Source organism: Oncorhynchus masou, chromosome 24 (genome assembly GCF_036934945.1).
Source record: "Oncorhynchus masou masou isolate Uvic2021 chromosome 24, UVic_Omas_1.1, whole genome shotgun sequence".
NCBI classification, from domain to species: domain Eukaryota; kingdom Metazoa; phylum Chordata; class Actinopteri; order Salmoniformes; family Salmonidae; genus Oncorhynchus; species Oncorhynchus masou.
This window is the reverse complement of record NC_088235.1, coordinates 91,930,424-91,944,392: the sequence shown is the minus strand read 5'-3', so window position 1 is coordinate 91,944,392 and position 13,969 is coordinate 91,930,424. Positions and strand designations below refer to the sequence as shown.

Here is a 13,969-nt window from a genome sequence, read left to right as displayed (position 1 = left end):
ATGGGTACGAGGACCCGTCGCGCACCAACACAACAAATAAACAACACTGACAATAAAACAATCTCTGACAAAGACATGAGGGGAAACAGAGGGTTAAATACACAACAGGTAATGAATGGGATTGAAAACAGGTGTGTGGGAAGACAAGACAAAACCAATGGAAAATGAAAAATGGATCAATGATGGCTAGAAGACCGGTGACGTCGAACGCTGAGCACCGCCCGAACAAGGAGAGGCAACGACTTCGGTAGAAGTCGTGACAACAGGCTAGAAATGTTTGAACAAAATCATATTTTTTGTGAAGCTTGTATTCCATTGCCACTCCCTGTTGCAATCAACAAGCCTTCTTTTCCCTGTCACAAGGGGATTCATGGCTGATATGTAAATGTTTTATATCACCTTTATTTAACAAGGTAGGCTAGTTGAGAACAAGTTCTCATTTGCAACTGCGACCTGGCCAAGATAAAGCAAAGCAGTTTGACACATACAACACAGATTTACACATGGAATACACAAACATTCAATCAATAATACAGTAGAACAAGTCTATATACAGCATGTGCAAATGAGGTAGGATAAGGGAGGTCATTTAAGATGAATTAGTCAACCCTGCTATTTAATTTGGCTACACCACAGGTTCAGCAACTGGAGATTTCACTAAAGGAGCAGAACACTAAAATACAGTATATACAAAATAAATTAAAGCCCCATACTTTCACAGAAAAATCTACAGACAAAACACAACATTCAGGGGGATTGTTTTAAAGAAGTACACACAAATACACACATGTAAGCATGAACACATGCACGCACACTCGCACGAATGCAAACATGCACACACATACCATATCATATGTATTAATTACATATTGCATCGTGTTGGCACTTGGCCCTTGTAACTAGATTATCCCAGAGAAAAAGCAATGGAACTGCCACGATAAAATTGGGTGTTTGTTTTTCCATCTTGGCCAGAAGTATAATTTACCAGAGGCTATTAGAAAACAAATGAGACTATTGTGCTAGAATGAGGACCTGGACAGAATTCAAACCTTACTGAGAGACAGAGGGTGAGATGGGAGAGTGATAGAGAAAGAAAAAAAAGGTTTCAATACATTGCGTCTAATCGGACTGTATTGGGAGAGTAATAACATATGAAAATCTCAACTGGGCAATATACAGATGTAAGAACTTCATTTGATCACCCTGTGGCATGACATTTCACTGTAGTGCAGTCTAGCACAGTATAGTAGCACAAGTGTAAGTAGCTTTTGCAGTAAAAGTCCAGTCTCAGTCTCGCAATGATCTTCAAATAATATGATGAATTATTACAGAACTTATTCTTCTCCCTCTCTCAGCTGCTCTTTACTGTAAGCGACCACTGTCTCACAAACGTATTCAACCAACCATTCTGCTTCAATGGTGGGATTTCCTGTCCCTCTTATCAGATACTGTAGATGCTAGAACAATGGGCTCAGCCCACACAGTGACACGCACAAGGGCCCTCCATCTGTCTGTCCACCGGCCTGGCCTGCTGGACAAGCCACTGTCCTGGCAGCGTTCCCCTTCAGCCAGATGTCCCAAGCAGGACCCAAGCCAAAGACCCTGACAATTTTGGAGCAGGATACATGATTTTATAAACAGATACGGTCAGTGACTGTAGACTAGTATGACTGTACACTACCATGGGGAGGAGACTGACAGAGACCTGAGGCATCACCTGCTCAGAGGCTTGACACAGATGGCTGACAATATGACCATTACTAATACAAATCATGATTAACAAAACTATTTAAGGGTTTCTTTTATTTATATTACAGTAACACAAGAGATGGCAACACATTGCAAATGTGCACAACAAACAACTTTGTCTCTTGTAAAATAAATACACAACAAATATACAAATGTCCTAAAAGTTTGAAAACAAGCATCATATTATTTCAACTTTTCCAGCGTAACGTTGTTAGGGATAATCAGACAATATTTTGGTTGTACTCTCTTTAACAGTGTGATGAATGACACAGATAAACATGTAAATACTATGTTATTAGTGCGTAATTACCTATTTTGAGGTCTCCAATTCCATGTGACAGAAGGGGGAATGGGAAATGAGCATTGCATTGATATGAGTCATTGCCCTACAGCTCTACTCGTCCCTTGCTTGTAATTAGCCAAATTAGAACAATATTTGCTATTGCGTTCCTGTTTGGGGCTGAAAACAAACTAGATTTTCAAGGCAAAGCTGTACAAAAGCATTTGAAAATAAACAAATGTTTTGACTTGCTTGTAGAAGACCATGCGATGGTTAGCCAAGGGGATAATGTCACTACACAACGAGTCTACAGCAATATCCAAACAAAGACATCTAAATGTCACAAGAAAACAGAAAAACAAGCAGCTTACCTCCAAAGAAGATGTACAGTATATATTTAATGGGTGTATCTATTTGTGGTAGGAAATGTTTTATATTACAGAATATCAGAGGTGTGCATTAAATATACCATATCAATAGAAAATAAAACATTAAGACAGCATCCACATTACATTGTATTCACACACATATTTACAAAGAGCCAGCTTTGAGAAGGAGACAGGGTTGAAAAGCGAGTTGGGTAAATGTCATTCATACTGTGGCACCTACACACAGACACACGTACGCACACACTTTCTGTCTGTGCATTTCCAGGTGCTCTTCACAACAATATCTCAGTGTGGGAAGAGGGAAGTCCTAGTGATGGGAGTCTGAAGTGATACAGAGCTCTGGCTGAGAGATGGTGGAAATGGCACTTCCGTCAGAGGAAGCAGCTGGACATAACGAGCGGAGGGAAGGCTGAGAAATCAGCTACTGATGGATGGGAGCACTGAGGGTACTGCTCACAGGACTGTAGGGAGCTAGAAGACATGTCACAACCTTGTTTGATTAGACAGCTCTGACATCTAACACCAAATTGGCTATTCATCTGAGCAGAATTCCTCCCATTGGCTTTTTCTCAGAACAGTTATTGGTTTGTTCTGCAAGCTTCACATTGGCATTTGAAACGAGCATCATTGGCTTTTTGTCTCAAAACAGAAAGCCTTCTTTAACAATCTTTAAGAGTAGAAAGCATCCACTGGCTAATCACCTTTTCCCTTACACAGTATGCTCATCCTAACCACGCACTGTTTCAACCTTACCCATCTTTGGTGACAGTTTTTATACTAAAGAAACCCCATAGTGATATGGCAGTACCTGTCTGATGACAAATGTAAACAAGGGTCACATACTGTAAAAGACAGAAGAGGTGCCGACACAAGCAACATATTTACATATTTACAAGGATTCTTCAGCAAGCAACCGTTGCTGAATCTAAGCTAATGCTACCTCTCACACCATACGCTTATTACTAGCCATACACAAGGTCAATATATACACATATAAACAGTCATAGTACCATGCTTATCGGTTCATTAGATTGAGAGGTTTTGAGACTCAACCTCCTGAATATAATTTCAGCCATTGGCCCTAGAAATGTCTCTCCTTCACATAATCACCAAAACTGAACTTGTGGAATAATACTAACATTCATTTTTTTAAAGATGCAACAGAAATAAAAAGGTCAACTGAAAGCTTCATTACATGATGCCTACATCTGGAAAGATGTTACATTTCAAGTACTTACACCTCCAACGATAGTTGTATTTTAACCATTATAAATGCTACATTATTTAGTTTAAGAAAATATATATATTTAAAACAACATAGTAATTCAGTTTAATACATTGACAACGGAATTGTGAAAAACAAAAACATTGTATGAAACATATAAGATACAGTATCAGCAACATTGAGGAAAGTCCTCTGAAAATAGCACTACTATGGAGCTATAAACTATAGTGTCCATTTCAAACAACACATCATAATGTATATGCAGTAATGATCTTGGAATGGTAACCCCTAAGGCGGCCAGGAGCAGAGGTTTCGAGAGGATCCTTCTTTAAAACCTCGGTCTGAAGGGGGAGGCTAACAGCTCGGCATAAGGTTGGGAGTGGGTGGTTAATAGCTAGACACAATATATGATTGGAATAGGGTGTGGTGGGGTGTTCGGGATGGCACTGAACAGGCACTTTATGGGGCATCCATCGTGGGTGGGGCATTACACCTGGTGGACCATGAGCCCAGTGGCCATCTCCCCGAGAAAGATGTCATCGCTGCCGCTGGCCAATAGGGGCTGAGTGGAGGCGTTGCTGTTGCCCACAGAGTTGAGGCAAAGGATGTTGGCATTCTGCGCCCCCGGGTCCACGCTGGTATCCTGTTGCCCCATTGGAACCGGAAACCTGGAGCTGAAGTTCAGATAGATCTAGACAGAGAGAGGGAGAAACGGAGAGGAACAGAGAGAGTTCATACTGGAGGGGTGTTTTCATTGCAGTTCTGCTTACTGAGTGAGAAACATGTAGCATGGTTAAATAAAGAAGGTGACTGTGTAGCATTCTGGTCTGAAGGTGTGAAGGGGAAGGCGTGAGAAGAGAAGGCCTGCTCTGTGTTAGCTAAATCACTGGCATGTTTCAGAAGTGAGAGGTGAGCTGAGTTCATGAAGAGAGGTCATCATGACACAATGAAAGAGGTGATTATGTGTGTGTTAATTGAGGGTTGACACAATTCTGTGTGTTAATTGCTAGTCTGGTGGTAGCCTAAACATGTGGCCCTGGGTAGTTGGGGTGGGGAAACCCACAGGCATGTTCTTTGTACTCTGTTTGGACTGTGTGGACTGTAAACAGGCATGTTTTACTTAAATACTTGTAGTAAGTTGAATTCCCTGATCCACCTCTATGCAGACGACACCATTCTGTATACTTCTGGCCCTTCCTTGGACACTGTGCTATCTAACCTCTAAACGAGCTTCAATGCCATACAACACTCCATCCGTGGCTTCCAACTGCTCTTAAACGCTAGTAAAACCAAATGCATGCTTTTCAGCCGTTCGCTACCTGCATCTGCACGCCCGACTAGCATCACCACCCTGGATGGTGGACATCTATAAGTACCTAGGTGTCTGGCTAGACTGTAAACTCTCCTTCCCGACTCATATCAAACATCTCCAATCTAAAATCAAATCGAGAGTCGGCTTTCTATTTCGCAACAAAGCCTCCACTCACGCCGCCTAACTTACCCTAGTAAAACTGACTATCCTACCGATCCTCGACTTCGGCGATGTCATCTACAAAATAACTTCCAATACTCTACTCAGCAAACTGGATGCAGTTTATCACTGTGCCATCCGTTTTGTTACTAAAGCACCTTATACCACCCACCAATGCGATCTGTATGCTCTCGTCGGCTGGTCTTCGCTACATATTCGTCGCCAGACCCACTGGCTCCAGGTCATCTACAAGTCCATGCTAGGTTAAGCTCCGCCTTATCTCAGTTCACTGGTCACGATAGCAACACCCACCCGTAGCACGTGCTCCAGCAGGTGTATCTCACTGATCATCCCTAAAGCCAACACCTCATTTGGCCGCCTCATTTGGCTGCTGCCTGTGACTGGAACAAATTGCAAAAATCACTGAAGTTGGAGACTTTTATCTCCCTCACCAACTTTAAACATCTGCTATCTGAGCAGCTAACTGATCGCTGCAGCTGTACATAGTCTATTGGTAAATAGCCCACCCAATTTACCTACCTCATCCCCATACTGTTTTTATTTATTTACTTTTCTGCTCTTTTGCACACCAGTATCTCTATCTGCACATGACCATCTGACCATTTATCACTCCATTGTTAATCTGCTAAATTGTAATTATTCGCCTACCTCCTCATGCCTTTTGCACACAATGTATATAGACTTTTTTTCTACTATGTTATTGACTTGTTTATTGTTTACTCCATGTTTAACTATGTTGTTGTCTGTTCACACTGCTATGCTTTAACTTGGTCAGGTCGCAGTTGTAAATGAGAACTTGTTCTCAACTAGCCTACCTGGTTAAATAAAGGTGAAATATATATTTAAAAAAAAGCTAGGCCTCAAAATAAGGGCTTGTGAAATATGCAATGTATTATCATAAACGGTTGAATTATAATGATAATATTAGCCTAGGAACTTACTCGGTGAAGGCCACAGGACTGAAAATGAATGAATTCAACAACCATGGGTCTCTGTCACTAACAAATACAGTCATGTGAGGTAATTCTACAATTCACTCAAAAAGATAAGGCACACAAGGAAATTATATTGGAGGTGTGGTTTAGTGGGGCCATTCTTCAAAATTTAAAGCCGATACAACTCAACCCCTACACGGTCACAGTGACTCCATCAGTTTGAGTAATGACTACAAAAACACTAAAGTACAGTTGAAGTCGGAAGTTTACATGCACTTAAGTTGGAGTCATTAAAAATTGTTTTTCAACAACTCCACAAATGTCTTGATAACAAACTATAGTTTTGGCCATCCACTTTGTACATGACATAAGTCATTAATCCAACAATTGTTTACAGACAGATTATTCAACTTATAATTCACTGTATCACACTAAATTGACTGTGCCTTTAAACAGCTTGGAAAATTCCAGAAAATGATGTCATGGCTTTAGAAGCTTCTGATAGGTTAATTGACATCATTTGAGTCAATTGGAGGTGTACCCATGGATGTATTTCAAGGCCTACCTTCAAACTTAGTGCCCCTTTGCTTGACATCAGGGAAAAATCAAAAGAAATCAGCCAAGACTTCAGAAAACAAATTGTAGACCTCCACAAGTCTGGTCCATCCTTGGGAGCAATTTCCAAACGCCTGAAGGTACCACATACATCTGTACAAACAATAGTACGCAAGTATAAACACCATGGGAACACGCAGCCGTAATACCGCTCAGGAAGGACACGCGTTCTGTCTCCTACAGATGAAAGTACTTTGGTGTGAAAAGTGCAAATCAATCCCAGTACAACAACAGCAAAGGACCTTGTGAAGATGCTGGAGGAAACAGGTACAAAATGATCTATATGAGTCCTATATCGACATAATCTGAAAGGCCGCTCAGCAAGGAAGAAGCCACTGCTCAAAAACCACCATAAAAAAGCCAGCCTACAGTTTGCAACTGCACATGGGGACAAATATCGTACTTTTTGGTCCTCTCCATGTCCTCTGGTCTGATGAAACAAATATAGAACTGTTTGGCCATAATGACCATCGTTATGTTTGAAGGAAAAATGGGAAGGCTTGCAAGCCGAGGAACACCATCCCAACCGTGAAGCACGGGGGTGGCAGCATCAAGTTGTGGGGGTGCTTTGCTGCAGGAGGGACTGGTGCACTTCACAAAATAGATGGCATCATGACAAAATAGATGGCATCATGAGGATGGAAAATTATGTGGATATATTGAAGCAACACCTCAAGACATCAGTCAGGAAGTTCAAGCTTGGTCGCAAATGGGTCTTCCAAATGGACAATGACCCCAAGCATACTTCCAAAGTTGTTGCAAAATGGCTTAATGACAACAAAGTGTTGGAGTGGCCATCACAAGGTACTGACCTCAATCCTATAGAAAGTTTGTGGTCAGAACTGAAAAAGCGTGTGTGAAACGTTTGACCCAAATTAAACAATTTTAAGGCAATGCTCCAAATATTAATTGAGTGTATGTAAACTTCTGACCCACTGAGAATGTGATGAAGGAAAGAAATTAAAGCTGAGATAAATCATTCTCTCTACTATTCTTCTGACATTCCACATTCTTAAAATAAAGTGGGGATCCTAACTGACCTAAGACAGGTTTTTTTTTACTGGGATTAAATGTCAGGAATTGGGAAAAACTGAGTTTAAATGTACTTGGCAAAGGTGTATGTAAACTTCCGACTTCAACATTAAGTGCAACAGGTTTCATCAAAAGTTTTGAGTAATGACAACACATAGTGGCTTACAGTGTAGCCCTGTGGTAATTCATTAACTCTATCAAAACAACTAGATCAGTCCTAACAGTCTGTGACACATGCTGGAATGCCTTAACAGATGACTGGTCAGCAGTGTTCAGTGGATGGGATTCTTTGATTGTTAGGTGGTACTTTAAAAACACTTCTGTCGGGTTTCAAATGTCAGATGACTCACATTCTTCAACCACTGAGTGGCCTTACAAAAGGCTAGGGCAGTAGGCTAACACCACTGGGAACAGACATAAACTCGGTTCCACGTAATATCATTGTATTATATTTGTATATATTTGTATATCTCAATTAGCTACTGCCTAGGCAGCAGCTACTCTTCCTGGGGTCAAAATACGTTAACACACTTACATTACATATCAAACAAATATAAAGCAGTACATCATATAAAATGAATACACTACGACAATACATAAATGAAATGATGTGGAAACGATTCAACCAGTGTGTGCACAGTGGGACGTTACTAAAACATGAAGGCAGGTAATATTTTATTGAATTTGTATAGTACAGTGGCTTGCGAATGTATTCACCCCCCTTGGCATTTTTCCTATTATGTTGCCTTACAACTTGGAATTAAAATAGATTTGTGGAAGGTTTGTATCATTTGATTTACACAACATGCCTACCTACCACTTTGAAAATGCTAAATATGTTTGATTGTGAAACAAGAAATAAAGACAAAAAAACATTAAACTTGAACAAGTCAATACTTTGTAGAGCCACTTTTTGCAGCAATTACAGCTGCAATTCTCTTGGGGTATGTCTCTCTAAGCTTGGCACATCTAGCCACTGGGAGTTTTGCCCATTCTTCAAGGCAAAACTGCTCCAGCTCTTTCAAGTTGTAATGGTTCCGCTGATGTACAGCAATCTTTAAGTCATACCACAAATTCTCAATTGGATTGAGGTCTGGGCTTTGACTAGGCCATTCCAAGACATTTAAATTTTCCCCTTAAACCACTCAAGTGTTGCTTTAGCAGTATAATTAGGGTCATTGTCTTGCTGGAAGTTGATCCTCCGTCCCAGTCTCAAATTTCTGGAAGACTGAAACAGGTTTTCCTCAAGAATTTCCCTGTATTTAGCGCCATTCATCATTCCTTCAATTCTGACCAGTTTCCCCGTCCCTGCCGATGAAAAACATCCCAACAGCATGATGCTGCCACCACCATGCTTCACTGTGGGGATGGTGTTCTCGGGGTGATGAGATGTGTTAGGTTTGCGCCAGACATAGCATTTTCCTTGATGGCCAAAAAGCAATATTTTAGTCTCGTCTGACCAGAGTACCTTCATCCGTATGTTTGGGGAGTCTCCCACAACGTTTGGTGAACACCAAACACGTTTGCTTATTCTTTTCTTGCCATTCTTCCTTAAAGCCCAGCTCTGTAGAGTGTATGGCTTAAAGTGGTCCTATGGACAGATACTCCAATCTCTGCTGTGGAGCTTTGCAGCTCCTTCAGGGTTATCTTTGGTCTCTTTGTTTCCTCTCTGATTAATGCCCTCCTTGCCTGGTCCATGAGTTTTGGTGGGCGGTGCTCTCTTGGCAGGTTTGTTGTGGTGCCATATTCTTTCAATTTTTTAATAATGGATTTAATGGTGCTCCGTGGGATGTTCAAAGTTTCAGATATGTTTTTATAACCAACCCTGATCTTTACTTCTCCACAACTTTGTCCCTGACCTGTTTGGAGAGCTCCTTCATAGTACCGCTTGCTTGGTGGTACCCCTTGCTTAGTGGTGTTGCAGTCTCTGGGGCCTTTCAGAACATGTGACACTTAAATAAAGTCCACCTGTGTGCAATCTAACTAATTATGTAACTTCGGAAGGTAATTGGTTGTGCCAGATCTTATTTAGGGTGCTTCCTACCAAAAAGGGGTGACATATGCACACACCACTTCAGTTTAAAAAAAAATTGAAATTTTTTAAACACGTTATTTCTTTAATTTCATTTCACCAATTTGGACTATTTTGTGTATGTCCATTGCATGAAATACAAATAAGAATCTATTTAAATTACAGGTTGTAATGCAACAAAATAGGAAAAACGCCAAGGGGGGTGAATAATTTTGCAAGGCACTGTTTGCTACTATTGAATACAGCACAATCTCAAGGTGGGACCGTTTGGCACTTAAAAAAATCTCAAGAATATGGATTTTACTGCTGGTAAACTCTTGTGAATACCTTAAATCCATAGTCTGTCAACATGTGTAAACAAGCAGGTTAGAAGAGATCTGTGACCTACGTGTTTTGTGGTGTCTGACAGCTGTTGTTCAATCCTCTCCACCACCTTGCTGAAGGAGTGTCTCTTAAAGGGGTTCGAGTCCCAGCACGACCTCATTATCTCATACCTGAAACCACAACACACATATTTAGCACAGGCATGGCACCAAGCACATACACTTGTTACCTATCTTGTCTCTCCCCCCTCTCTTACAAAGTGACACTTTACATGCTTTTCTCTAAGTCTATTCTTCTGAAAATGGAGCTAACGTCTAATAACAAACTAAATAATAATTGAGCTTTCATGGTGAAGTTTATGGTGAAATTCATTAAATATGCAATCTGCTTAAATCCCACATATTCACACCCCTGTATAGTACACCCACGCACACACCGTCTTTCTCAAGATACTTAGACACATGCACACGCACTCACATTTCACTCGGTGCAAACTCTGGTGCATCCATTCTATATCCTTCCTTAATCATTTTGTAGAACTTTGAGTCCACAAGCATCCCAGGATATGGACTGCTTCCTGTAGGCCATGAAGAAAATAAGATAATGAAAACACACACATGGACAGGTACTCGCACACACACACACACACGGACACACACACACGGACACACAGAGGGTAACGTGGACGTACGTACCGAGTGAGAAGATTTCCCATAGCAAGATGCCATAGGACCATACGTCACTCTCAAATGTGTACACACATTCAAAGATGCTCTCTGGAGACATCCACTTGACTGGGAGGCGGGCCTGCATGGAACACAAACCGTCACAGCCAGTCTAATATGTCAGATGCACTTCATGTATTCATAAAATGCATCAAAGCAAATCTCTTGACATCTTTGAAGTAATCCATCATCTCTATAACTTCAGCTGTCTACAACAGTGAAGAGTGTAGAATTAGAGAGAGCAAATAATGAATGCAGATGCTTTTGATTAATCTTGAATTTTGGATCAGAAATGTTCAATATTGCCTGTTCTTGTATGAGAGGAGAGGTACTGTATTTCCTTAGTTTCAAGGGTAGGTTAAAACTCCCCTGTTGTGCTTAATTAATGTTGTGCTTAATTGAAAGAATTCAGTGACATTTAAAGGAATTCATAATCACACCTGTCAGAGTGCACATTACAATGTCAGATCCATCAGATACACACTGAGTGTAAAAAGCTTTAGGAACAACTTCCTACCTGGAGCGGCAGGGTAGCCTAGTGGTTAGAGCGTAGGACTAGTAACCGAAAGGTTGCAAGTTCAAATTCCCGAGCTGACAAAGTACAAATCTATTGTTCTGCTCTTGAACAGGCAGTTAACCCACTGTTCCTAGGCCGTCATTGAAAATAAGAATTTGTTCTTAACTGACTTGCCTAGTAAAATAAAGGTTAAATAAAATCATATCTAAAGCATTCCACAGGGATGCTGGCCCTGAATTTATCTGGTCAGTCTATGTCAGGGAAAGTGCAGGTGTTCCTAATGTTTTGTACATACATACTGTACTTCACATGCCATGGAATTGGAACATACAGTACTTGCCCATGATGCTCATGGCTGACACTGGTTTTGAGAGGCTTTATATCAATGCTGTGCCTGTGCTTGACTATTCCATTGATGGTTTTCACTGCAAAATATCCATGCTGTGTCTATAAATCACATTGAGCTCAACAGTAGTAAGCGATGGCCAGACTTACATTGCCTTTGACTACATAGTTGGAGTCTGTGGTGATGTCACGGGCCAGACCGAAGTCACAGATCTTTGCCACTCGCCCCTGAGTCAGCAGAATGTTCCGGGCAGCCAGGTCTCTGTGGATGCACTGAACACAATCACACAAATAATAAAACATTATGTAATGTAATAAGATAACATAAGGTAACATAAGATAACATAAAAGTTTTAGACACTACTAATACATGGTGACAGTAAATGTTCTTCCCAGAATTTGCTCCACACACACACTGATTGATACAGGGCCTAGCTGTAGTCTGGTGTCCGCTTGCCACAATGGGTTATACATTTTTCAGCAGAATGCTCAAAATGCATTCTGGACCTGTTGACCAGCTATGGAAATGTGATCCTAGCATTGTTTGGAAATTAAGAAGATGGAACTAATGTGTGTGTGTGTGTGTATGTGTGTGAAAATATTTAGAGAATGGTTGGACATTATCTACCATCATGGATTTAACTTGCTGGATTTAATTGCAGAGTGAAAATAGACCTGTTGTTCTGAATAGCTAGTGGTGGGGGCTTTCAGGAGCTATATTAGGAGAAGAGAGCTTCTATGAGGAAATTAAGGGCTTACATTTTTAGAAGCCAGGAAGTCCATGCCTTTGGCCACTTGATAGGAGAAGCTGAGCAGATCCTCAGTGTCCAGAGAGAGACTGTCCTCATGGAGCATCTCACTCACAACATCAGGCTCACTTCTGGAACCACCTGAGAGAAACATAGTGATAGAACAAGATAATTTGAGAGGTGTGTAGAGGGAGCAACATTGTGTATTAAGGAAGCTTAACTATGGATAGAGGGAGATACTGCACATTGCAGGCTGTATAAATTAGCTTTCTCAAGTGATATATGTGATAATTATCAATTCAAATAAAAGTGGGTGTCTTGCCTGGTTTGCGTATCGAGATTCTCTTCTCTGAGGAGAAGCCATTGGGCAGGACACCAGCGACAGAAGGCCTCATATCCATGTAGCCATTCCTGCTGTCTCTGCAAGGAGGAAATAAGCAGTCTGGTGTCAGTTCAGTCGCCATCAAATACTACACATAACTACAATACACTAGGTAAGAAATACTCCCCAACATAAACATTTATGAATCTCCAGAGACATTTATATTTACTGTAAGTATTTTTCTCAATAACAACAAAGAGTAGTCGGTTTAGTGTAGACGTGTCCTGCCTTATAGACCGTGAAAGTACAGTATGCTTAGTTAAATTGGGGAATTTTCCAATGGGTGGGATAACAACGGCAGTGGTATTTACTTTTGTGAGCAGGTGAGATGACACAAGCAACAGTACATACAGTGCCTTGCGAAAGTATTCGGCCCCCTTGAACTTTGCGACCTTTTGCCACATTTCAGGCTTCAAACATAAAGATATAAAACTGTATTTTTTTGTGAAGAATCAACAACAAGTGGGACACAATCATGAAGTGGAACTACATTTATTGGATATTTCAAACTTTTTTAACAAATCAAAAACTGAAAAATTGGGCGTGCAAAATTATTCAGCCCCCTTAAGTTAATACTTTGTAGCGCCACCTTTTGCTGCGATTACAGCTGTAAGTTGCTTGGGGTATGTCTCTATCAGTTTTGCACATCGAGAGACTGAAATTTTTTCCCATTCCTCCTTGCAAAACAGCTCGAGCTCAGTGAGGTTGGATGGAGAGCATTTGTGAACAGCAGTTTTCAGTTCTTTCCACAGATTCTCAATTGGATTCAGGTCTGGACTTTGACTTGGCCATTCTAACACCTGGATATGTTTATTTTTGAACCATTCCATTGTAGATTTTGCTTTATGTTTTGATCATTGTCTTGTTGGAAGACAAATCTCCGTCCCAGTCTTAGGTCTTTTGCAGACTCCATCAGGTTTTCTTCCAGAATGGTCCTGTATTTGGCTCCATCCATCTTCCCTGTCCCTGCTGAAGAAAAGCAGGCCCAAACCATGATGCTGCCACCACCATGTTTGACAGTGGGGATGGTGTGGTCAGGGTGATGGGCTGTGTTGCTTTTACGCCAAACATAACGTTTTGCATTGTTGCCAAAAAGTTCAATTTTGGTTTCATCTGACCAGAGCACCTTCTTCCACATGTTTGGTGTGTCTCCCAGGTGGCTTGTAGCAAACTTTAAA

General features: G+C 40.9%; 1 protein-coding gene across 2 annotated transcripts in view; it reads right to left on the bottom strand.

The window, feature by feature from the left end:
• Positions 1 to 1,786: 1,786 nt before the first annotated feature.
• LOC135513020 (mast/stem cell growth factor receptor Kit-like) overlaps positions 1,787 to 13,969 on the bottom strand; it is a 48,300-nt gene continuing 36,117 nt past the window's right edge. For both annotated transcript variants that reach the window (XM_064935652.1, XM_064935653.1), the window contains exons 15-21: positions 12,732 to 12,829; positions 12,420 to 12,550; positions 11,811 to 11,933; positions 10,769 to 10,880; positions 10,551 to 10,650; positions 10,138 to 10,243; positions 1,787 to 4,334 (exon numbers count right to left, since the gene is read on the bottom strand). In XM_064935652.1, the coding sequence (XP_064791724.1) occupies positions 4,131 to 4,334; positions 10,138 to 10,243; positions 10,551 to 10,650; positions 10,769 to 10,880; positions 11,811 to 11,933; positions 12,420 to 12,550; positions 12,732 to 12,829 (874 nt within the window). In that variant the 3' untranslated portion in view covers positions 1,787 to 4,130. The remainder of the gene's footprint in view (positions 4,335 to 10,137; positions 10,244 to 10,550; positions 10,651 to 10,768; positions 10,881 to 11,810; positions 11,934 to 12,419; positions 12,551 to 12,731; positions 12,830 to 13,969) is intronic.